The sequence below is a fragment of the Polyodon spathula genome, chromosome 6 (assembly GCF_017654505.1).
Source record: "Polyodon spathula isolate WHYD16114869_AA chromosome 6, ASM1765450v1, whole genome shotgun sequence".
NCBI lineage: Eukaryota > Metazoa > Chordata > Actinopteri > Acipenseriformes > Polyodontidae > Polyodon > Polyodon spathula.
The window spans coordinates 48099288-48125370 of record NC_054539.1 but is presented as its reverse complement, the minus strand read 5'-3'; the positions used below and the strand labels follow the sequence as shown (position 1 = coordinate 48125370).

At 38.7% G+C, this 26083-nt stretch overlaps 1 protein-coding gene across 1 annotated transcript in view; it reads right to left on the bottom strand.

Moving 5' to 3' along the window:
• Positions 1 to 7957: 7957 nt before the first annotated feature.
• Positions 7958 to 26083, bottom strand: part of LOC121317267 (exportin-1-like) — a 33808-nt gene continuing 15682 nt past the window's right edge. The window contains exons 9-25 of the mRNA XM_041253011.1: positions 26064 to 26083; positions 25628 to 25756; positions 25230 to 25388; positions 24514 to 24711; positions 24025 to 24163; positions 23755 to 23936; positions 15338 to 15494; positions 14666 to 14829; positions 14408 to 14542; positions 13930 to 14113; positions 12169 to 12275; positions 11179 to 11373; positions 10312 to 10480; positions 10058 to 10192; positions 9813 to 9972; positions 9609 to 9705; positions 7958 to 9218 (exon numbers count right to left, since the gene is read on the bottom strand). The exon at positions 26064 to 26083 is cut by the window's right edge and continues 100 nt beyond it. Of these exons, the coding sequence (XP_041108945.1) occupies positions 9072 to 9218; positions 9609 to 9705; positions 9813 to 9972; positions 10058 to 10192; positions 10312 to 10480; positions 11179 to 11373; positions 12169 to 12275; positions 13930 to 14113; positions 14408 to 14542; positions 14666 to 14829; positions 15338 to 15494; positions 23755 to 23936; positions 24025 to 24163; positions 24514 to 24711; positions 25230 to 25388; positions 25628 to 25756; positions 26064 to 26083 (2477 nt within the window). The 3' untranslated portion in view covers positions 7958 to 9071. The remainder of the gene's footprint in view (positions 9219 to 9608; positions 9706 to 9812; positions 9973 to 10057; positions 10193 to 10311; positions 10481 to 11178; positions 11374 to 12168; positions 12276 to 13929; positions 14114 to 14407; positions 14543 to 14665; positions 14830 to 15337; positions 15495 to 23754; positions 23937 to 24024; positions 24164 to 24513; positions 24712 to 25229; positions 25389 to 25627; positions 25757 to 26063) is intronic.

Here is a 26083-nt window from a genome sequence, read left to right as displayed (position 1 = left end):
TGTCGCAGGGACAAAACCATGATGCATGATGCAAGTAGCACTGCAGTGTACAGTAACAATGCACAGGTGCTGCCTCAGTCTGCTCAAAGACAGCAACAGGGCTCTTCAAGACTGGCTTGGTACTGGACCGTTGATGTAAGCACCGTTCAGTAGTGGGTCAGAACCGGAATTGTTTGGTATGGGTTTGGTGACTTTTAGTACCGGGTCGGTATGCACAGTATGGGGTACAGTATCGGGTCGGAGCCAGGACGGTACTGGATTGGTTCAGTACCAGTTTGGTGATTTTAGCACTGGGTCGGTATAGTACTGGATCAGAACAGTACCAGGTCAGGTCAGCACTGGTTCATTAACCTCGATCCCGGTTTGGTACGATAGCGAGCTGGGAATGGAGCGGGTCAGTGACCTTGGTACAGGTATGTAGTAACTGCGGGTAACACTCTACAGCAAGCTACTGGCAAAACCACTCAGTCAGTACTCACACGCGACTGAGGGGGAAACCTGCTTGTTAAAATGAACTAACAGCCTTTGTAGTGGTGATGCAAAAGCTATCACCAAAACAGCATCAGGATGCTGCGGTAGAGATTGCAAGCAATCACAACGGAAGCAGCCTTTTGGCTCTGTGTAGCGCTGCTGAAACCAGCCACTGTTGTCACTACATCTGTGCCGCACCACACGCTGCAGACAGGTCTGTGCTTAGTCCCTGTGAAAACAGGAAAACAGAAAAACAGAATGAGAGAATTAATATTTCTCAACAAAATACACCAATAACAATTACTTGAATTTTACAAACCGTCTCGTAATTGTGTCCAAAGCCAAAACAAGAATAAAGTAACTGGAGCTTTTGTAGCCTGCAGTGAGAGCACAAAGTCAGCCGACTTACATTGCTTGATCTCTGGGAAGGAGCAAATCAAGCCACTGGCTTCATGTGGAGCACAAGGCCACAGCGGGACATAACAAACAACAGGCTGTAGTGCACAAATACTTGTAATTAGTAAAACTACCACACCGATTATTTTAAACATCACATATAATTTGTTTATGAATACAATAAATTCAAAAATCTATAAAGTAACAAGTACTTAACTGAATAGTCTCTCCTGTCAGGTGAGTTCTTAAAAGGAAAAATGGCATTGAGATCTGTGCACGCAGTCCTTTATTCTCTCGGGGGCGGGCATGACTACGTCACAGCTTCGGCTGAGCAGCTTTGTTATATCTTATTCAGGTTTCAGGTCTTTAGGTGGTAAATACCCATTCGGTAATGGTTACATTTCATAATTGAAAGGGAACCACATGTGACTCATGTAGAAACACACACAGGGATTGATAGCAGGGATAGCAGAGTGAACAGACACCATGTACAGCAACAATGGTGAGTTGACAAGATGTTTATACAGTTCAGGAGAACATGTTACCAAAAAGGAGGGTCAACATTTCCAGCAATCTATTCTCCTGATTGACTGAAAGATTCATCACTTCGGGACTGTTCCTTTTGAAACATAAGTAATATCTTCTGTCCGATCTTGGATATGGAAAAATGTATCAACCAAGTCAGACCCTTACCATTCTGTTAAATGTTCAGGTCCTGCCCATGGTGACTGAAACTAATTGTCCAAGTGAAGAATATATGTTGATTCAATTTGCATAACAAATTATACAATTATATGAGGGCCAGTCTATTTATACAAGTTTGCGTTGCATATTGCATGGATTTATAATTATTTGTCCAACCTTTGCAGTAAATGAGGAGCACTGATGTACAGTTCTCATTAATGAACACAACTGAGCTTTGTGAAAGAATGCAGTTCGATGGACCCTTGGAACTAATTAAATTGAATATAACAGACTCCACTATATTTCAGGGTTGCAGAACTGAAAATAATAATTGACAGGTGTGATGTAATATAGACCCCTTTGTTATGGATCAGCATCTATTGGGCAACTCCACCTTGCCCATTGTCCCAGTGAAAATCAAACTTGACAGGCCCAGTTCAGAACTTCAGAATGAAATGCTTCAGTACTCATTGTAGAAAATAAAATAAACATTTGAAAAGAAAATATTGTGTAAACAGCTGTAAGCTGGTTTATGTAAATGCAAAATTGTAAAAACAAAGTCATAATTTATAACAAAGTCATAATTATAAAAAAAAAAAAAAAAACATAAAAAAGAAAATAACACAATTCCCATTGTGTAACGCGAATGCACATTCAGGGAAACATACTACAAAAGTAGTCCCCATATTAGCACAATCCACACAGATGTAACGTTTATCAACTTGGCACGTGCATTTACCACATACTGCTCTTTCACACTGGGCACAGATATCACAAGTTTTATTTTTATTGCTCTTAGTTACCTGTCACTGTGTGTGCACTGTATCCAGGTTGAGCTGCGTTTCCCTGATTGAAATGTTTCTGCCAAAGCTCTGTGGCTAGCACCACGATGAAATCTTTCCTACTGATATTTTCCCAGGTGCATTCCTCATACTAAACGAAGGAATTCATGGCAGCCATGTCCAGTAATTGCAAAATACATCAACTGGACACCGGTGAGTGCTTTCACTGAGTACTAAGTTTTAGGCAGATGGTGGAAACTCTCTTCTCACTTTGTTTATTGTTCCAACCAGGTTGTTTATTTTACTAATTATAGTGAAATATTGTAATCCTTTTTCCAACGTATGATTACATTAATCTCTGACCAGCTGGGTGAGTTTCAGTTTTGCACAGGTAGTGGTAGAGTCCGCTGCCAGCCAAAAGTTAATCCCAAATTTGACAGTTAGTTTCACTTGTATTGTGTCCAGCGACACCGTGCTTTTGCTGGAAACAGCTGCTTGTCCATGTAGGCAATGCTGATTTCAATGAAGTCGCTCCAGATTTCTGAAGCCAAGGCAAATACATCTGTAGTTGCTCTCAAATCAAAATGCAAAAATTTCTCGAAACATTCTTGTAATAGAAATATTATAAGACAGCAAACTATATATGCTCACAGAAACAGCCAGGCGGCAGTTCTCAAAGGAATTGATAGGATTACAATAATAAATAATAATAATATTTGGGTACCACATTTCTAGACTTCAAGAGCAATGTTCTATTCAAATACATACTACTATAAACTAATTGGAGGTTGAGATAACAAACTAGCATGTCTACATATAAAAAAGATGCTTTTGGCTTTTGGCAGTCAACCTATCAGTGCTTATAACTTTTTTTTATTTTTGCGATTCTGACTTTCAAATGTCATCAGGATATTTATGTATTTAATATACGTATTTAAAAAGTCAAGAACAGACAACCGCGGATCTCTTTAACCCACGCAGAGTAATTTAAATGTTGTAAGTGGAAACTGTCCAAATGACTACCTTGGCGGTTCTAGTGTTAATAACTGACATTATTCCTAGGTTAAAATAAATAAATAAATGTTTTCATCTACTTTGCAATAGTAAATACAATACACATTGATGTCACCAGGGGTTAAAACAATGTGGCAGTGAAACAGTAAAACACCAGTAATGAAACTTAACAGATCACAGAACACAGCTGTGTACCAAATATTGAGGCAATACACTTAGTCACAAGACCTCAATATTGCAGCCATATTAGTTGACAGTCACCAAAACATTCATAATGCAGTGTTCCTAACCCTTTGCCGCCAGACCATTTTAATTTTGTGACCAATGACACGCCCTGTGTTTTGTGATGTCTCACAGCAATAAGCCGTGATCAAACTAGTCTTTCTGAAGCTTGTTTTTAAGTAAATCTAGGCCCTAGAAACAAAAAAAAAAAAAAAAACACGTTTTCCTCTGTGTATTTTTAATGATACACCTGGAGAAAGTCGTGTACAGGAAATGTGATCGGCAGCGCTGACTTTGAAGCCGAGTTACATAGGAAGTTCGAGATATGCGACGCAAACACAGCACAAAGACAACGTAGACATCTCATCTACGGCTGTTTTCGAAGGTAATTATCTCACGAACTTGTAATTCAATATGTGTTTCGATTCAATATGTAATATTGAATTTTTTTTTTTGTTATATATATTTTTTCTTTTTTTTATGGACTCTTGAAATTGGACGAGCTGCCTGTGTTTGACGGTGATGGTACATTATTTGCTTGCACTGACTGCAATAACTTTATTGCATTTTACATAAAAAATTGGTTTGTATTTACTTCATTACATGTATTGCTTTATCATCATAGTTATTTTTTTCTATCGACTTTTTCTTCTGCTGCATATATACTTTTTCGTTATGTAGGCTATATTATTCTTTATTTTTTCTATAACGTTTGCATATAATAATACGATTAGTGTTTGCTGAACGCTTATTTTATAGTGTATGCTGCAAATAAAAAGAATGTGCTTTTCGTGCACTTTGGTAAATATAAGAAATACTTAATAATAATAATAATAGTAATAATAATAATATGCCTATTTTCAGTGTAAAAGGTTTTGCATAAGACTTGACAAAGTACTTATGATATTTTGCTTAGTCCAGCCAACTTCCATAAGATGGCGCTGTTTGGGGCATTTTAACATACAGACTAAAAAATATAAAACAACGGTAAAAAATATTTAAAAACTGTGTTTTTATGTGAACTCCTTAATCAATTTTGCAACTGTAATATCCAGATATTTTTTCTATCTAACTTGGAAAGTGGTCGATAATAGCAGTTTTTTATATATATATATATATATATATATATATATATATATATATATATATATACACATACACACACAGTACTGTGCAAAAGTTTTAGGCAGGTGTGAAAAAATGCTGTAAAGTAAGAATGCTTTCAAAAATAGACATGTTAATGGTTATATTTATCAATTAACAAAATGCAAAGTGAGTGAATATAAGAAGAAAAATCTACATCAAATCAATATTTGGTGTGACCACCCTTTGCCTTCAAAACAGCATCAATTCTTCTAGGTACACTTGCACACAGTTTTTGAAGGAACTCAGCAGGTAGGTTGGCCCAAACGTCTTGGAGAACTAACCACAGTTGTTCTGTGGATTTAGGCAGCCTCAGTTGCTTTTCTCTCTTCATGTAAAACCAGACAGACTCGAGAATTCTTTGTTTTATCACCAAACTCCTCAAAAATGCAATCCAAGTCATTATTTATATTACTATAACATCTCAAAAAGCCTTGCAAATGTCCATGATATTCTATGAGTGCTGGATACAGAAGCAGCTGTTTCCTTTGTTTATGTCCATGTTACCTCTGTGGTGCATGCGGCTATTAGATAGGGCCTCTTTTTTTGGCTTCATTTGGCTCTTATCGGTCTCACTCGGCCCTTGAAAGGTTTTCTCAGCTTTTTCCAGAGAAAAAACAACTAGAGACCTGTGCTTTACGTCTTTTTGATGATGTCGGACAGGGTCCGACATCAGACTAGAAAGGGAAAATTGTAATGTCAGACCTGGTCCGACATAGGGCCACAAAGGGTTAACCTACTGTTTTACTTTTGTTGCTGTAAACGCCAGTTTAAAGCAGTTTGCTCTTTGTGTTTATCTCTTCACACCTTGCACCCACACACACAGGCCTTTTTCCTTCTCTCTGCGCATCTAGGCTAGACACCTGTTATCTTGGCTGTTTACCCAGATGCCTATTTGAGCTGTGACAGACTGCACATTTGATTCTACAAAGAGACAGAGAAACCTCAAAGCTGAATTCCACTGCTGCACATGTTAGCTTTGTATAAGAAATGTAAAGCATACTAAAACATAACAATGGAAAGAAAACTTCCAATTCATAATCAATTACATAATATCTTAAGCTAAAGAAAAAAAACAATTCTTTTAATGGTAGAGCAAGCAAATAAACATACCCCTCATGACTGATTTCTACATCAAGCAATGTTGTCATTTTGCACATTGGAATTTGCTGATGGCAAAGTTCCTGTTTCTTTTGTTTAAAAAAAGTCCAGTTTCTTTTTTTTTTTTCACATTCTGAATGTTTTGTAGATATATAGCATCTCAATTCTGCAGGTTCAGATATTCATTTGACAAAACCTCCTGACAAATAACACACAGGCTTTGGGTCGTCCTCGGATAAAGTAAATGTAAATGCCAGTGTTAAATATTCTGGATTATAAAGTTTGTGACACAGGCTTTCTTATCTTATAAGGTCGCTGAAATTCAACAATTCCTGTTTTGGTTAACAATGCAGTCAAGAACAGACTGTACATATTTCCAGAGGTAGTGTGAAGAGAATTTCCTTTTCACATATAATCTTGTGAGATATGAAACCTTTAAGTTAAACCTGAAATCGATCATTCACGCTACGGTACAATTCACAAGTCAAGCAACAAATATAGACACTCTGTTTCATATTAACTTCCATTACTATGCAGCTAACCTCTTCCAAAAACTTCCAATATGGAAATATGAATATTCCTATATCCATGGCAACACTGTAGCACATATTTTGTATTGTTAAAAATGAAAATTACTGTGGTTATTTTATTTTTTAATTTTAATCATTCCAATTGAGTTAAGAATATTAATGCAATGTGCTGCTTTTATGTAGAGTGAAAAGGCTGGAGACAGATTAAGGATTTTTTTTTTTTTTGCCCAAACAGTGAAAACAAACTGTAGAATTAGAGTAGATGAGAAAAATGTGGATTTATGTGAAAAATATTACTGGCTAAAAAAAGAAGTCTGTAATTTTGACAAGATGTGCCTTCTTAATGTGTAACAGTCATTTAATATTTGTTTCACATAGAAAGCTGTTTCAGATAATGGTGGCTTTGAAGGCAAAGTTTGGTATTGCATCACAGGGAGTAAATATAAATTATAAAACACACATTAATAGAAAACAGACGGGGGGGGGGGGGGGGGGCAAATGTAGACTACATACATATTACCGTATTACTTCAATTTGGCGCTGCCCTCGAATTAAAGAAGCAAAATACTGTACACATACATAGTAAGCACATTTTATTTAATGGAAGTACAGAAAATGAAAGAAAATGTAAGATAAACTACGTACAAAACAGCAGTCCTTCTGAAGTTCTTACAGGTGGTTTTGTTTTTAGTTCAATTGTAATTCCCGTACAAATCAAAACAGTGTTCTTACTATCTAGTATGAAAAGATTGTTTCGGTTTCTCTTGCAGAGAAATTACAAACAAGCAAGTTAGTGAGAACCCCCCCCAGTAGGATATATTGTAGTTTTTACAGAAATCAAGCTGATATTCCGAGGTCATTTTTGCTGGAGAAAAACATCTACGTCACACTCTTGGATTAAACTGCCACACCAGCATTGTCCTGCCCCTTAACAACCAAAACACACTCCTGATTCGCTGTTACAGTACTCCCCTGACCTTTCAACTCCCACCTAATAGGTTCTCGGTAACTGTCACTGATAAATGTAGTGGTCGTCAAAAGTAGGTTAGCCACACATGCTGCTACATGCAGGTAGGCTACAGTATTACAGAAAATAAGCACCCGTGATACTTCTAAAATCTCATAAATTGAAGTAATACAGTATACATGATGTGGTTAAAGCTGTTTGTTGTTTAGCAATACATATCATAGTAGTACTCTGTGTTATTGTGTAGCAATGGATTTATGCAAGAACCGCTTAACCAGATTTTGTGAGTGGTTTGCAGACAACCTGGAGTTTGCTCAGACCACAGGTTGGGAACCACTGACCTAGAGAATAATACAATAGATGTATACCAATTAAATCTAATCGTGATAGACCAGAAAGTCACATGACCCCGAATGGCAGCCAATTTAGGTCTCAGGTCAAAGTGGATAATACCTTTAGATTTTAGATTTACCATAAATCCCTACAGGAATGCTGCATATTATCTACCAAGCAGCACCCCACCCCACTCCTCTTGCTGCATCAAGTGTAATATCTTACAGCTACCTAAGGAATTCAGTCGCACACAAAATAAATTCAAATGTTTTACACCAATATAAAAACAAATTCTCACCAAGACCATGGGTTATAAAATTCTCTCAACTTTAATCAGTTTCAAAAAGTTTCACAACAAATGTAACACTTAAGAGATTTTTCATTTCTCTTTTCATCTAGGCATTAAACATTGGTATTTTGGTTTATACATTCTCCTAATTATATTGTTGGCAAATATTAATTCTCTGAATAAAAGCCTCTTGAAAATTATTTGGATAGAATTTCAAGATAAAAATGAAAGATGCAAAAAAAAAAATAGAAAATTAAATGTAAACCAAGTTTATTTTGCTCTTAAGTAGTGTTCTTGAAGCACTACAGCATGGTAAACAACATAAATTAGAACAAATCATCTGAATTAACATGAGTTATAAAGACGCAGCCAATGCTAACTGATAAATATTTTAACCACTTTCACTTGGAATTAATGAAAGCTCACAACACTCCTCATTGAGGAAAACAAAAAGCTGTTGTCGACAAAGCGACAGCACACACACACACACACACACAAACTCTGTAAAAATAACCAACTGTTCTGTGTTCCCGTGTTATTAAAGATGCTTCACAATGGGATGATATGCACATGATCTTGCTGCAAAGTATGTCTAGCAACAAATGACGGTAGTTTAGGTTGAGCACAACCAATTGAGCTAACCCTTACACTACACCATTGACAAAAGCAACATCTTTAATCTTAATTGTAATCCTCTATCTTGCAACATTTCTCCTAGGCTGCAGAGTACACGCAATGCTACATTACTGTAACATCCCACCAAACTAATATTGGTAATCCACTACAGAATAGTTCTAAAAGCCATTTTGCAGTGGAATTTAGACCAACCACTTTCTCCTGCTTTAACAAAATGGGCTTTTTTTTTTTTTTTTTTTTTTTTTTTTAATGCCTCAATTCTTACCTCATGCAGATCTAAATGAAGATGACCAAATATACGCTTTAATTAACAATGGAAAGATATTACACAAGAAAAAAAGTTTCCATACAAAATGCATACTAAGTAAAAAGGGCCACTAGGTGACAGTATAATTTACACATTGGCATTGTTTTGGTCAACAAATACCCAAGTGCAGTTCGCTCCTGTATGACAGCCGGTAACTGATCAGAAGGAACAATGCAAAACTTGGCTTACACAATTTTCAATCACACATTTCTTCTGGAATTTCATGTGGATTTAAGATTCCAGGAACAGACATTTGTAATTTGTGTTTCTCCTCCTGGGCTTGTCGAAGAGACGATTCTCTTTCTTCCAAGAATAGGTCTGTTGTATCTTCACCAGCAAACTCCTAGTGTATGTGGGGGGGGCAGGGGGTTGGGATAAACAGAAAATGGGTTAAAATTCCAAAACCCATGCGATGTTACCAGTAGTCGTAGCCTACTAACGTACATGATAATGCACAATGTGCTTCCCCTTAGTTTGTTCAAAACAGCAGTAAGCTATATTAGTGCTGATTTACTGCCAGCCACATCAACAAATCACTGTCATAATAGTAATACAGCATTTAATGTTAAATACAAAAATGCCCGTTTTCAATGTCAGCTTTTCATGAAGCATACAGAAAAATGACAAAGCACAACAAATTTCATTTGCCATTATGAAGCAAGAGTAGTTCATTCTGTAGTTTGGCCATAGCACCGGTTTATAGAAGGGCTCTTAGAAGAAATAAACGTGTTACCTTAATTTGTACCAGAAAGTCCCTTAGATGTTCTTTGAAGGCAGGAATATCTTGATTCAAGCTGAACAACCCAGTTACAAACACTTTTACCTGTGCACTGTAAAATAAAATTAAGGCACTTCAGTATCACTGAAAATATGAAAATATGCAAGTACAAAGCCCCCTCACACGGATGCTTTATGAATGAAGCACAAAATGACTTACTCCTGTAAGTGTGGGAAGGCTGACTTGAGAAGATTGGCCACATACTCTTGAATAAACATCTGGTTGTTGACTGGATTTGCTGGATTCAATGCTGCATTTATTTTGCCTTCTTCCACCAAATTAAACATGTATGCAAGAATTGAAGCATGCATTGTTAAACCTGAAAAACAAAAAAGTAGTGCTTTAGTTATTTGTATATAACTGTAAAAATGCCCCTTACTTAATCTCTTGCCGTACAAACTTACCAGCAGTATGAGAGGTATCCGTTACAACAGAGAAGATATGTTGCAGAATTTCACAGAAGTAAGTCTGGTAGAAACTCTGAGCAGCTGACTCTTCCTGAGCTACATTTTGTAGAAGGGTATACAGTATCTGCAGACCTAAAAATACAATATGGCAAATTTAAAGTGTTTATTACCTATGAAAAACAGAGGCAACGCTATCAGCTTCAACATCAAATTACAGTTTAGGGTATTATCAGACAGCTTGTGTAGCATACCTGTGTCAGCAACATTTCTCATTGTGTGTTTAAAAGCCCAAATAATAGAATCCAACACCAACTTGAACTGTGCAGGAGGAATGGCCAGGAATGCTGGGAAGCAATGTGAATTTACAGCCTGCAGCAGCAAGAAGAAATGTGTTCGATGCTCAGGATATTCCTCAAAGTCCTGAAAAAATGAATAGAAATGTATTCTCAATTAACTGTGTTTAAGCACTGCCTTTGAAGGATTATGTTCCTGAATGGAAATGGAGGTCTTTAAGACCCTGGGAGGAATCTGGTAGTCATCTTGGCTCAACGCTAACTACTGTGTTTGAGCAAAGATGGCTACAGTTTCCAAACAATGAGAAACACCTGCAGGCAGTGAATTGGTGGGGCTGGACTATATAAAGCTCACCTAAATGGTACACAAAAGAGTTGGGACAGCAGGGAGAAAGCTGTGTATTTGGAAAGAAAAAGAGAGGAATAAAATCTCTATACATTGTCTTTTGTTTGGATATTGGACTGCAGTATTTGCAGAATTGTACTTTTGTCGATGGAGTAAAAGGCTTTGCCTTCTCTATTTTAGTTAAAAACAATGTATTTTTGTTATTCAAGTAAGTGCTATAAGAGAAAGGCTTGTTTTATGTTATTGTTTGAAAAACAAAAGTGCATTCAAATGCAAAATGCTTCACCTTATTTGTGAAGTATTCCCTTCTTTTGTTAGTAAATAGACTTCAAAGCTGACCCAACAGCCCCCAACCCCACACTGCATATATGTGAATCAGAATGATAGCTTGAACTTCAATTATAGCACAAAAGGTTCAATAAGTCTGGCCGTTTAATAAAACACTATCAAACGAAGACTCCCCGCACTGTTGTACTTACTTTGTTAATCATATTTAAAGTGCATTCGAAGACGGCATCAAATATCTGTGGAATTTCAGCTGTGATGTGACCACTCAATTTATTCACAATGGTAGCCATGGTACTCAGTACTTCAGGCTCCCTGGCTGCAGGGACATTCCTCTGATAATCAATAAGAACTGCATCCAAGAGAGGGGGCACAAAGTTCTCCGCTACCTGTGCATATTAAATAAATAAATCAAAATTACAGTGTCACACAAAAACAGGTCCACTAAGATGCAAAAATCATTCCCAAGATTTGGAGAATATCCTGTGATATAACAAGTACAATTTATATTTGCTTAAATGAGAATATACCATTGACTATTTTAAAAGAGATTGACTATTTCATCTAAGACAGGAATGCCATTTGTAAGCTAAATCCCTGCTGTGTTGGTCAGCCAGACTTAAGTGGATTATACATTGGGAGAACTGTTTCACAAAAGATTCCTGCATTTTTGAATGTTAAATATATTTACTCTTAATTACAACTGAATATAGTTAATTTGTCTTGAACATACTTCGTATAAAACTTGACTATACTCTGAAAACGAATTACTACAAATCTACTCTTATTTTTGTAACTTTAATAAAAGGTATTTATTTTCAATAAGACTTGACGTTTTGTTTTTGTATGCTGAAACGAGCACTGATATATGATAACACAGCTGAATCAGTTAAATATTGTCTAAACCTTAAATCAATCATTTACAGCCAGAATTTTATTACTGTAAAATACATATTCATATGTTTAAGTCTAACTTTAGATTGCACTTTGACATGAATGTAGTTTTGACGGTACTGTTTATACACAGCTAAAGGCGTGTCTTGAGAAGGTATCCAAATACATGTTCACTTGTCTCTAGATAGCTTAAGGACTGATGTTACAATTACTTTATCCTAACTTATCACCACAGTGCCTGTGACAATTATTTCAATTTGTTAAATTGTGCAATCTCTTAGAATACTTGCCATCTGAGGATCATTGGACCGGCTCACCCAACCGGAAATCAGTTTTAATGTTTCCCTTTTTACTGTTCGCATACTTCTTATCAAAGGTTGTTTGGTCACCATTTCTCCTATAACACACAAAAAAACACTTGTTTGGCTACAGTAAACACTTTAGGCTATTAAAAAAAAATTAAAATGCCACCAGGATGCCTTTACCACCACAAAAAAAAATACAAACATTTGCAAGGGTTACGCAGTACAGCACTTTAAAATACACCCACCTTTCAGTATGTAAAAATTACCATCTTAAGGTGCTTTCACACAGAGGAATTATGACGGTTCAGAACCGCCAGTGAAGTGGCTTATAGGTCTGTGTGAATTGCCTATACCGGCACAGAACCGTCATATTTTATGCCGCCTCTGAACCACCTCGCGAGGTGGTTCAGAGACGGCATTGAACCATCATAACTGCCTGTGGGAAAGGCTATACCACCACTGAAGCGCTACAATGGGTGTGGTTTAAAAGTCAGCATGCCACTTTACTAAAGCGTAGGTAGGCATGCAGTGCTTAAATTTGTGCCTCTGGGCGTGCAGTCACAGCACCGGTACCTCTAGTTAAAAATCCCATAAAATGCTTTTTAAAACTTCACAGTTGCATTGAGTCTGCAAGTTCTTGTGTGCATGCTGAAGACAAACAGAGGCAGCCCGCTGCCACGTTTGTAGCCTACTTTAAATTACTTTACGATTTCAGCTCGAGTGCCTTTGACACTGGCTGCAACTCCATTGTTGTTTGTGTTGGGTTTTTTTAATAATCAAATAAGCTTACTTGATTTGAAAAATGTTATGAACGATATAAGCAACTTGTACTACTTGGTTTGATTAAATGAGTAGTATACAACAATATGAAAGCTCAACATTAATTTAAAAAATGAAATGGCAACTTTAAAAAAATAAAACATATTGTAGCCTACTTCAATAGGAAGATTAGCCTGCTATATTATATTAAACCAAAACAATAACGACCTGGCTCTTGCCTTTTTCAGTAAATATAATTTAATACAGAATAAAAACCATACTAAGTTAACTACTTAGCCTAAGTTTAATTAATCGTTTTTGTAATGTACCAATGTCATCTGTTGAATACATCACTGATAATAGTGCAAACCGTGAGTCAAACCAGTGTTCGTGTTGGGCTGTGTTTTTTCATCAATGTCATCCTTCTGGAGTGCCCCTGAATGCCGTTTAATTTGTTTGTTTTTTTAAACCCTTTAAATGCAAAACCATAGCAAAACATGTACACAGGCTTTTATTTTTAATTATTTGTCCTGCGGTTGCCTTTAATTAATTTCTCTGCATGCGATACTACTATGTATATAATGTAGAATATGTGATTGTAAAAATCTAACAAGTACATACAATACTCTTAAGTGTTATGATTTTGAATATACGCTTCTTAAGGTCGGTATTATTGTCATTGCTTGCGCCCCAGCACCTCTTTCTTTACAAATTAAACAGTGTGCTTGTGTTAGGTCTTGTCAGTGTTGCCATGAGAACAATCTGTTGCTTGACAGGTTTGAAAGTTGTACTCGCAATCTCTTTGGCTGTGCGAAAAGGTTGACTGTATTACACCGGCACAGATTGTGCAATTTCATGCTGTGTGAAAGGGTATTTTAAAAAACTCGTTAAAACGTTTCAGAGATGGCACAGTAGCTGCTCTTTTGTGTGAAAATGGTATTATATGCAAGAAAGGGACCAAACCAAAGATAAAAAAGTAAAATTTACCATTTGTTTGAATTGCTGCAGAAATATTCTCACTGAGGCACTTGTACACATTCAGCATATCCAGGTAGATTCTGCCAAGCTGAATTACAAAAGGATGACCAACAGCTTTACACGCTCTTACATTTGTTTTCAAGATACTGCCAAGTTGCTTCACTGTTTCTGGGTCCTTCAGAATGTCTACATTCTATTAAAGAAAAAAAGAAAGACATTATGTTACTAACATACCTCCCTTAACATTTAAATAAAAAGCCACCTGTATCATGAAAAGGTAGACAACCACTTTGTGCACATGTAACAATGCAAAAATGACACATCTACATACAAAGACACATGCCTATCATCCCAGTCATATATATATTCTCAACATGTGCTAAAGAAAGTTCAAATCAAGTTTCCATTTTTTTGTTTAACTCATTCTAACAAAAGTATAGAACAGAAATGATCAAAAAATGAAAACAATTCCAAGTTTAGAACGTACTTTGGTTGCCTGTTGAATGATGCTATCCCACACTTGGTTAGGCAGGAGCATGTATTTTTCTATTAAGTGCTCCTGCACGGTTTGGTCCGTCTGTGCCCCGATCATGTAACCAACAGCTTCATAGAACGTATGAACCTTTAAAAAGAGAAATATGAAATACATGGAAATAGAACACAACACTAACCACATCAACACATTTCAGTGCTTCCAAACAAAATATGAACATTAAGATCCAGCATTACATTAAGTGTTCCTTACCTGTTGTGGCTGAAGGTCGCAGATTATTGTGTTAATGTTGTTCAGAATTTCATCTATAAATGGCATCACTTCTCCTACCTGCACCTGAACAAAGTGCCTACGGCATTTCTGGGCTATTTTAATAAATGTGTCACATGCCATATCCTGTACACCATCATGGGTTTCTAAAAGGGAAAATTAAAATAGGTGTAACCCAATAATACAGATGCAAGCCAGAAGTAACACACTATTTTTCATTGTATTGATATTTTTGTTGCATCAGTATGGATTTTTACACTGGAAGCTTGTGCTAGTAGAAATATTAAATTGTGCTAAAGCATGTCTAGATCAAAGTTAACCCAACCCCTCCTTTAACTTTAAAAAGGAAATACTTTAGCATATCTTATTAAATTATAATTAAATAAGCAGTTCTCCATATACCTCCAGATTATGAAACTCAACTTCTGCTAGAGAATGTCTTTAGCAAGTTTCAATAGAATTTGTCAAGGGATTGCAGAATTAAATGTCTGATATAGAAAAAGTCAGATGGACAGAGACAGACATCCTCCATACAGCCAAAGATTATGATATACACCATAATTTGGGATAAAGGTATTTAGCAAGTTTTGTCACAATTACATGACATTTAATACCAGCCATTAAAAAGTACAATACACAAAAAAGAATATGTACCATGCATGAATTCAAACAGCTTGTTGACCACAGTCTTCAAAAATTTCCAGTGGGCTCTGAGAAATCTGGGATACTGCCCCACAATGTACATTATGTTTGATGCAATAATAGCTTTGTTGTCCTTTCCCCTCTTTTGTTCACATAGGCCAAGGAGATCCTGAAAAACAAAGAGGGACAAGTAAGACGCAGAAAATGAAAAAAAAAATAGAAACAAAAAAAAACACACCTTTCCGTGAAATGGCAGCATTAAAAAACCACTGTAAAAAGACCCTTGGTTTACAAGGATAATGTATTTAACCAATTTGATCCAAAAGCAAATCTGTCAGACAAAATTGTTGGCACCCTAAATCTAACAAGAATTCAAGAAAACATGAAATACAATACTTATTCATTACAAAAGTAGTGGCACCTTCAGTCTGTAAATGTATTGGAACTAACTACAACATATCGATTGAAAACCATTACAGAGTAACTAAGCTACGTTATAAAGTCAGTAGCCAGAGAGAATTCTTTCCAACATCAACCGAATAACACTTTGGCAACACAGCAGATGGTCAAGACAAAGGAGTTGGATTCACGTTTGAGAAAAGCACTTGAGGCAAACTACAACAGAACAGTATCAAACAAAGATGGAATACCAACATCCAAAAATCAGAGCAATAATAAAGTACCACAGAATAAACTAAATTGAATTAAATCCAAAGAAGTACTGTACAGGAGAATCGTCTGAGAATTTAAAAATATCCAAGATTAAAAGCCAAGGACTTAAAAGAAAGACTTAGAAGCATCAGGCAAAATAGTGCATGAAGAGAACTGTACAAAAAGGACATGGAACACAGAAGAGCTGTATGCACATAGACCTCACTGCGAACCACTTTCAAACAATCCAGAAAACAAACCGTCTTAAATAAGCCAAGAAACATTAACGTGAATCTGAAGCATTCAACTAAATTCTCTGGTTCAATGAGACTCAAAATACAAGACTACAGTATTTTTGGAGAAAAGATGGGAAAATCTTGGAAAGACTTAATCACGGACAGGGTTTAATCATAATATGGGGAAGTGTAGAAAAGTGGTTTGTAGTGCACAGGTGCAGAGGTGATGCAGTGCACAGCAATGATTGACACAGCATAGCTCACGGTCCAACAGCTCATTATTTTGGCTGTGTTGCTTGTTTGCAGCAATAAATAAGAACTGGCAATACTCAACAACGGTATTGCACAATTAAAACCCACAGGGTTCAGTCCCGAAATATGTTTATAATTACAACATGCACTTTAAAACACCTACACGATCACAATTTCCCAAAGTGAGTGCTCGTAGTGCAAGTTGCGAATTAGACAACAATGACGAAAACAGTAGTGCAGTGTGATCCGGGGTTGGTGCTGGCTTTTAGTGTCAGCTCCCGGATATTTTAGCTGTCTGCAAACGACAAACATAACAGTTATTGAGAAAGACAATGCAACACAAAACATTATTGGTTAGTCAATGTTTCTTCTTTACAGGTCCTTTCGTAACAATAACAAAAAAGGAACAGACTGCTTAGAAACATCCCCTGATATACCCTCAGTCACGCCCTCTTCGGTAGAGAGTGCAATTGCTTTTCCTACAATCCGCGACTACCACACTGCCTACCGCATTAAGGCGATGACTTCTGGTACTGTGACTCTGCTCCCTTTCTGGATGGCTGACTTCAACTTTCCCTGGAACTAACTGCCAAACCATGCAGTCTGGGACACACTGTTCCTGGTATACAATACCCTTACAGATCGGGAAAGTGATTTATGACTGTTTTATTCGCTCTGTCACAGGGAGTTTTGACAGTTCAGGAACTGGAAGACTGAATTATTGCAGCCATGTATGAAAACATCCTGCAAAGTACATCTGCTAGGAGGTGGATTGGCAGGCAGATTTATCTTCCAACACCACAACAGCCCAAAGTATACGGCCAAGTCAACTCTTGAAAAATCCAAGATTAAAAAAAAGTTTTGGAATGGCCTTCGCAAATCACTAGATCTCAATCCAGTTGAAATGCTTTGGACTGATCTGAAAAAACCTGTAGCCAAGCAATGTGTATCAAATCTACCAGAGCTGAAGGAAATATGCAAGACAGCAGGCACAGATTTCACAAACAAGATGTAAACATGCAGTAGCCCCTGGCTAAGAGAACACCCGGACGGAAGAAAGCAAAGTGTTCTCTAAGGGCCATAAAACGCCAAGGCCAATCACAATTTGAAATAAAATACAAATGTATTTATTACTTTTGTCATTGCACACATGCATCAACATATGAAATGAACAGATAAAGTAAGAGAAAAGCAACAGGCAAGTGTATGTTGATACAATAATAAACAAACAAACAATTAACAAAACCCCTCTACATACGGTAAAAATGCAGCAGCGGCTCTAACAGTAATTACCAATATGAGAATGCATTTCAACACAATAGTTATTAACAAAGCACCGCCTTAAACACGTTAAATGCAGCAGTAGCTCTAGATTACTCTTGCGAAGTCCGTTTTGAAAAGATTGAATAAACTACTTGAATTTGACAATGGAGTTATGAGGTTTTGCAGCAGTTTTTGATACCGTACTCGGGTAGACAAGATTTTTTTTTTTTTTTTTTTTTTAAATCAATCACAGCCCACAAGTGTGATTAATTGATTAATCATAAATTGATTAAAAACCCTACTTTGTTTGTTTTTGATAAAGATTTGTTTATTACTAGAATGTGTATTTTGCTTTGTTTTATTAAAAAGTGGTTAAAGTTTACTAAATAGTTGTTCTTTATCTATCACCTTGAATTACTGTATAAGCGTAGTCTGTGACTGTGACCCATGCTGGAATTTGTGGTTTCAAAGCAGAAAGGTATATATAAAAAAAATACATTAAAAAAAAAATTTTAAAAAAGGAGTAGCACTCTTTGCTCATTTTCATTTGGTCAAAATGTGTCAGTTAGACAGTAAAGTTAGTTTAAATTGAGCTAACAAGTTAGAAAATGTTAGGTTATTACCATAACCCTGATTCCCTGAAACAGGAATAATAACCATTACAAAACGGGTGCTCCCCTTTAAGACACCTGAACATGAAAACTTTATAGCAAAGACACTCGTCTGAGGAGGGTGACGTAGTGCTGCTCTGTCCCAGAGAGCATAAAGCCACTACTCACCCTGACAGTATCGTCATTTTACTTTGAGAACTGCAACCAAGGACGCCGCGACCTTGAAGCTAATAGTTAATATTCCTATTTCAGGGAACCAGGGTTATGATAATAACTTAATATTCCCTACTTGAAAGGGAAAGTTTAACTATTACAAAATGGGCGAGTATATCCAAGCTGTCACCAGGACATGGAGCATACAAAAAGGACCTAAATCAATACCAGCATAGCTGGAACAAAAACATTAGACTGGACTCACTCTAATGCTCTATGAGTATGTTCTGTCGTGAGGGTGGACTGGGAAGCCGCCCACAGTACTCTAGTGCCAAGTCGAGGATTCTGCAGGTACACAACATTCAGTCGACAGAACCTGGCAAACGGATAAGGGGAAGCCTACACCGCAGCACTGCATTTGTCCTGGATCTATACACCTTGAAACAAAGCCCACAAAGTCACCTGACCCCTGATAGAATGGCCTGTGAGCTTCTGGGGCAGGGGCAGATTGGCCAGTTCATACGCAGTCTGTATCGTGCCTGTTATCCATTTGGATAGACGCGGTTTAGACAAAGCCTGATTACAAAGAATAATCCCAGGCAATACAACGCACTGTTCCAAAACAACAGGTTGCAGTCCCGAAATAATACTACACAGTTCAAAATGAATACACACAGAACTACATACACAACACACACATGTTCACAATTCCAGAGTGAGTGCTATAGTGATAGTGGTGAAAAACTATTTATTTGTGTACAATGGTGCAGTGTTGTCCAGGTTCAGGGCTGGTCTGTACTGACCGCTGCGGATCGTGTAAGCGCTCTTATAATAACAAGCAAGTAGATTTTTTTAGACACGACAAAATAAACAAATAGTCACAGTAATTTCACAGTACTCCTTTCTAGTTTCAACTTAATCATAACAAAAAGGAACCGATCACCTTTCTACGTCCCTTCTTATGTAAGGTCAGTCACACCCCCTGGGTTAGCTAGTGCAAATGTTTCTCCTCCAATCCGAAGTTGCCACATCGCTTCCCTTCCGGGTCGATGACTTTGTGTACTGTAGCGAAACCCCCTTTCTAGATAGCCGACTTTCACCTAACCCTGGGAATAAATTGTCAGGCCATCCAGTCCGAGGCACTGTTCCCCTTTACACAGCACCCTCACAGGACAAGAGGGAGACTTATAACCAAGATTCCTATGGGGCTGTTAAGAGCACCGTGGCTCGGTCCTGTCTGACCTTCTCCAAGCACAGCGGTAGCAGCGCAAGTGGTGACAACAGAGTAGGAACACTGGCCACGGGTGTGCCAGTGAGTCTATCTCCTTTTGTGGAGAACCACAGAGGACACTGTCCACCCCCGAGAGGTAAAAAGGTCTACTTCCGCTCTCCTGAATCTCTCTCAAATGAGGCTCACGACTTCGGAATGGAGTCTCCACTCCGCACCACTGGGGACCCCCCCCCCCCCAACCGGCGGACAAGCCAAGTGGTTGAACCCAACCTGCAGAGGGCGCATATGCAAAAGGACCAGTGGGAGGGTGTTTGATGCTGCTGTCATCAAGCCCAGAAGCCTCTGGACCGCTACAGGTAGTGCCCTGCCGAGCTGAAACAGCTCTAAGCAGGCAGTTACTTTCAGCACTCTGTCATCTAACAGAGTTGCCAACATGCGTCCCGAATCCAGGCACACCCCCAGATGGGTCAAACTCTGGGTGGGGGTTAGCTGGTTCTTTGCATGGTTTACCTTCAGGCCCAACCGATGTAGATGGTTGATGACGAGCTCTGCGTGTTCGTGTGCTCTTGCTAGAGACATATGAGCCAGTTGTCCAGATAGTTGAGGACTCTGATGCCTCCGAGTCTCAACGGGGCTAGTATAGCCTCCATGCATCTTGTAAAAACACGTGGGGCTAGAAAGAGGCCGAACGGTAGAACACACTGGTACACTGCTCCCAGAAAGGCAAACCTCAGGTATTTCCAGTGCACTGGTTTTACTGGGATGGTGCACCTTCAGGTCCACTATGGTGAACCAGTCACCTAGCCTGAGGAATACAACAGCCGTTGCGACGACAACATCTTGAACTGTGACACAAGTTCCCCTGCCTGCGAGCGAGGATCAGTCCCGTTTTGGCAACAGAAAATACCTGGAGCAGAACCCCCCGTTCTTGCGTGGGGGGGATTGGGTCTACTTATAAATGGCTCGCTTTTGCAGCTGCTACCTCCTGACAGTTGTTATCCTAGGGCTGCTGCTTTGCCTGTTGCACAGGGCACTTGAAAGGACTCTTGCCTCCACGGAACACTTTTGTGGGCTGCCTCCTGGCCTACATGGTTGAGGGGGTCACTTAGGGAGAAGGTGCACCAATTCCTTGGTGGACTCCCGTGCGCAGTGAGATTTCTGTAGCATCTCATCTACCGCCAGGCCAAATGTGTGGCCTGGAGTGACCGAAGCTTCCAGCAGTGCCATTTTATCTGTCAAGTACACAAGCGTGGGAGAGCCAGAGCTGCCTGAGCACAGCCACCAATGCTGCCAGGTTTCTGCCTGTTGCTTGTCCGCTAACCTTGGACAGCCGTAGCAGATTCCTGAAAATTAGGCGCAGCTCGTCCAGTTGAGACGAGGGCCTATGGTTCGCCGAGAGGGACCCAATAAGCTGAGCCTGGCAAGCTACAAGTATGCTATTGTAGTTTGCCAGGCGTGCAGTAAACGCACTAGCTATATGCTTTCTTTAAAATTACTTCTGCCACTCTGCACTGCTTATTTCGGACACACCACGTCCTTGGCTATTAAAGACAGGTTAGTAGGCTAGACAAGTGCAGCAGTGTGGGCCTCTACTGGCAGAAAGTTGGTAAGACCCAACTTGTCCGCTTCAAACACTCTCTATAGTGAGTCTACAGAACAGGAAACAGCCACAGCCGTGTGAGCCCAAGTGCTGTAGCTCAAAAAAAAAAAAAAAAAAAAAATAAATAAAATAAAAAAAAAAAAAAAAAAAAAATCTAGAAAAACCGAAAGGGCAGCAGGAGTGACAGATGGCTACTCGTCAAGCAACCTGTAACGTTAAAAGGCATAAGCTCTGATGACAGCGGGAGTTGCTCTAGGCCAATAGCCACTGCCTGCAAAGGTGCAAGGGGAGTGGGTGCTGGAGGATCCGGTAATACCGATGAGACAGAGCACTCTTGCAGCAGCTCAGTTAGAATTGCCTGTTGGCATGACACAACCTCACAGATTTTACCCATCTGTCCTGTTTGCCGAACATCAGAGTCTGCTTTTCTTCCTTCTCCATTTTAGAGGATGATAATGTGAAGGGGATTTAGAAGGGGAAGACGACAAGGAACTAGGTTTCTCGGTTCTATTTGTCTTGCTGCTCCCCTCCCACCCACCCCCCACCTCAGCACAGAGCCTTGGGAGTAGGGTCCAGCCTCACTCATTGGTAATGCTCATTGGTTGCCGCGCAGACGTGGAGGAACGCTCCTTTGATTGACATGCTACTCGGTACTCCAGTGTACACTTGGCAATGGGAGCACACAAACCACAAAAAGTGACATCAGTCAAGGACCTATGCGGATGCTCGGGACTCAAAGTGCATTTATCGTATCCATCACTTGTAGGCAGTTTAGCTTTGCAAGAGACACATGCATGGAACCCAGACATGGTAATAGTGCTGTATTCACAACAGACAGTGTATAGACCACACAGTGGAGTACTGACACTATGTGCTCAGAACTGACAACCCGGTTGCACTCTGTACCGACACGGGGCACTCGGCACCTACACCAAAGCTCAGTATCAATTGTACATTATGTACTCTGTGCCGACACAGGGCACTCTGTGCTGAAGGAATAACCTTGAACTCACAGGCGAGAACAGGGATGATAAACGCAGTTACTGCTAGTGGCACGTTAGCCGGGATGTCCACTTGCAAGTCAGACACTGGCTAACCTACTAGTCGGTTCAAAGACATGACTAGCAGTAGCCTGCACTGGAACAGTAACCTCAGTCCCTTAGGATCGGGGGTGAGATGACGCAGTTACTATTTGTGGCAAGTAGCAGGGATGCCCACATGCACAAAGCCACTGGCTGATTTCTAGGTCAGCAGAACGCGAGACAAGAAATAGCCTGCTTGCAAGACTTTGTAATAGTGCTGTTGTATAGCTGCACTAAAACAGCAACGAGCTGCTAAAGTTTCCTCCCAGCGGCTGGTGCTTATTAGCCTTTGGAAGATGAAGCTATCCAGATGACACCGAATGTTTAAAGACAAGTCCAGGCATTTTCCAAAACTCCAAATGGCTCATCCAGTTAAAGCGCTGCCGCTGGGAGCGCAGGATGAGTCACACAGCTTTTGGACTGCGCCGGTTCGCGCCGGGCTGTGCAAGGAGGCCAAACTTTGCTGGGGACTCCAAAGGGGGCATCACATTGGCTCTGACGCTCCCACAGTGGGGGATGGTAAACCAGCAGTTACTCTTTCTCATCGTACAACAGCGAATCCTACTGGCCAGACACCAAGCACATTTAGAGTGGATAAAAAGCGGAGCTGATCTCTGTTCTCTGGGATCAGTAGCCCCCCCCCACTGTTCTGGATTGTTCAGCATAAAAGGTGATTCTGGCTTTAGGCTTGTGAGATTGAAGGACGCTCACAAGCCCTTAGAACGTCTGTGCTGTGTGTGGACCCTGCTGCGGTGAGGAGAAAAAGCATTGGGAATTCCAAATTGGGAAGAAAAAAAAAAATTGGTCACTAAAAATAAAAAAAAAAACTCCCAAACGACTGAAACAAGTAATAACACGACTCAGATTCTCAGATAAGCTTGCACTAGCTGCCTGTGGTACAAATGCAATCAATAACTACGTTTCAAAGCTCTGCACTGAAAATACACAAGCAACTAACTTTGCAACACTCAGCAAAGCAGAACCAGTTGGCAGTATGATTTTATTCCCACCGCACAGAAATACCAATTTTAAAATGTATTTAGAAAGAATGTATCTTTTTTATTAATTAATTTTTTTCAATGACCAGTTTGTAATGATACACCCATTTCTTTACCCAATTGCTTTCTCTGTTCCTTGAAGGGGATCTTGTGGGTAGGTACCCCCACATACCGCGTCAGAGAACACAAGTAAATAGTGCACTTGTAATGAGGAAAATACCTAGGCTCCTACACTATCCAATAAATACAAAATATAAAATATAATTTCTGACCAAGGAGGTAATTAGACAAAAAAATCTGAATGGAAAGGGCACTTCCAGCTTCATTCTCCTTTGATGGGCACTTGACATACCTTAATAACTGTTACCAAGAACCTCTTTTCATCTTCTTCATGCATCGCTCCACTGATTGAACCAATAGCCCAGCAAAGTGTATTCAGGTTTTTCCAAGACCACTCTGTACCATTTACTTGATTGTGAAGTTTCTCTGTCATAATACGTTCTGTGTCTGCATAGTCTAAATGTGTAAGGTACACTGGGGAGGAAAACAGCATGTATTTAAATGTATTCAAGAGCCACACAAACACTCTAGGTATAATATACTGAAGGTCATTTAAACTTACCAAGCGTCTCCCTCATGTTTTTATACAAGTTGATGGAATCTGTGTCCTTCATAAATTCCCTTACAACTTCTCCTTGGTCATTTTCCACAACCAGCACTTCCTCTGGTTTAGCCATTCGGCTGACCATTAGTAGACGACCCTTGACAAAATGTACACATTTCAGCACTGAATAAATGTACAAAAGCCAAATACATATTAAAACGTTTGATCTCTCGCTTTTCCTTCAGCAGAAAATTCTGATGGTCATTCCTCACTTATTGGTAATAAAAACAAACAAAAAAAAATTAAATACACACCACCATTAACTTGGCAAAAAAGTGAATACTAACATTCAAGAATGTAATAGCTTTATTAGGAGTACGAGAAATAAGTAAAAAGAAAATGGTTTGGTACTGTTATGCAATCAGTCATGTATCAGAAACTGCAACCTTGACATCAAAAGAACTCAAAGCGTTAGTAAAGATCAACCACCATTAGTGCATAACTCACTTTTGACAACACCGGCAAATACAGCTGCCTCCGAGGAGGGACATCGAAGTGTTGACTTCCAGACAATATTGGAGATGTCGATGTTGAAAACGGACTTTCTCGATAGAGTTCAGCTGCCAAATGGTTCCAGTACTCGAGACAAATCTTAAAAATCTCCCTTTCTTCAACTTCGGATACCAACAACATGTAATGAAGAGCCTATATAAAATAAAGATATTGATAGTTTGCACATCCCTTGCCAATGATAACCACAATGTCAAGCTGGCAAAGCATGTAAAATACAAATCAGATAAATGCCTATGCAAAGGTTAGTAAAAAAAAACTAAGTCTGACAAGAACTAAAAACACACAGCTAATCAGTTGTCAGTGTTAAGTTGGTTCACAATGACCTACAACCTCAGCTTGTACAACAGCTCATAAATGCCATCAAAACCAGAATGCATTCCCAAGATATACCTGTAGTCTTCAAAACCTCAGCCAGGCCATTACCTGTAAAAGGGTAGGGCTCCATAACCTAGTCACATGATGTAGAACCTTTTTGTTATAACATTTACATTAAAACATTTCATCAGCTAGTGGTTCAGAACATGAATTAACCCAACCCATCAGAGGTCAAAATGTATGCTTAAGTAGGTCACCAGATATGCTTCCCCTATGAGGAATCACACAGGATTTTACAAAGTTGGCATAAATTTAAAGCTATTTAACTATCTTACCTCCATCAGAGTTTCCCTTAGGTTCAGCCTCTTTTCTACGAGTTGCCCATGTTCTTTTAAAAACGTACAGAGAAACAAGCTAAGGTTCTGAATGAAATTCTGCTCATCATCTTTTCCATTTGAATAAGCCAATCTGATATTGGTGTTTAAAGGAAGCATCTACACAAAAAAATAAATACATAAATAAAAACAGAACAGCTGCTTTACCGAATTCCAGAAGACCATTTGATTCACAAGGACCATGCAGATCCCACTTGGTAAAAACATAACTTTTCATAGATCAGATACAGACGTTACAAAAGAATAAGGCAAATGACTAACAATTTGCTTTTGTTATTTATAGATTAAACAATACATGATCTCTGAAGCAGGTTAGAAACACTTTGAAAGATGATTACCTGTTTCAACTGCATCATTGTCAGTGTAAAGAGAGTAACAAACTGCTCCTCATATTGACTGACACTGACACCAGCAATTTCCGTCAGACACTTAAGGGTCACATTTCGAAACATTGGGACGTTTAAAAACTGAAACAGATTTTGTACACATGTTAACATCCTCCTGTTAAAGCTATCTCCAACATTTTTTTATATAATATTGTCTGTCTACAACATTCCATTGTGGTCTTAATTGCACTCAAATTCACACCACTTTCTTTAAAATCTTCCTAATGCGCAGTTGTACCAAAATGAAGTTAGCAATTACTGCAGACAAATGTTTCAAGTCCATCATTGTATTGTTTTATGATAGTGACTAATAGACTGTCAAATTCAGTTTTAGTTTTTGGTCTGTCAAGATATAGCTTAGTTTTCTGTATACAAAAAAAATAAATACCTTGTATACAAGTGTGCTGA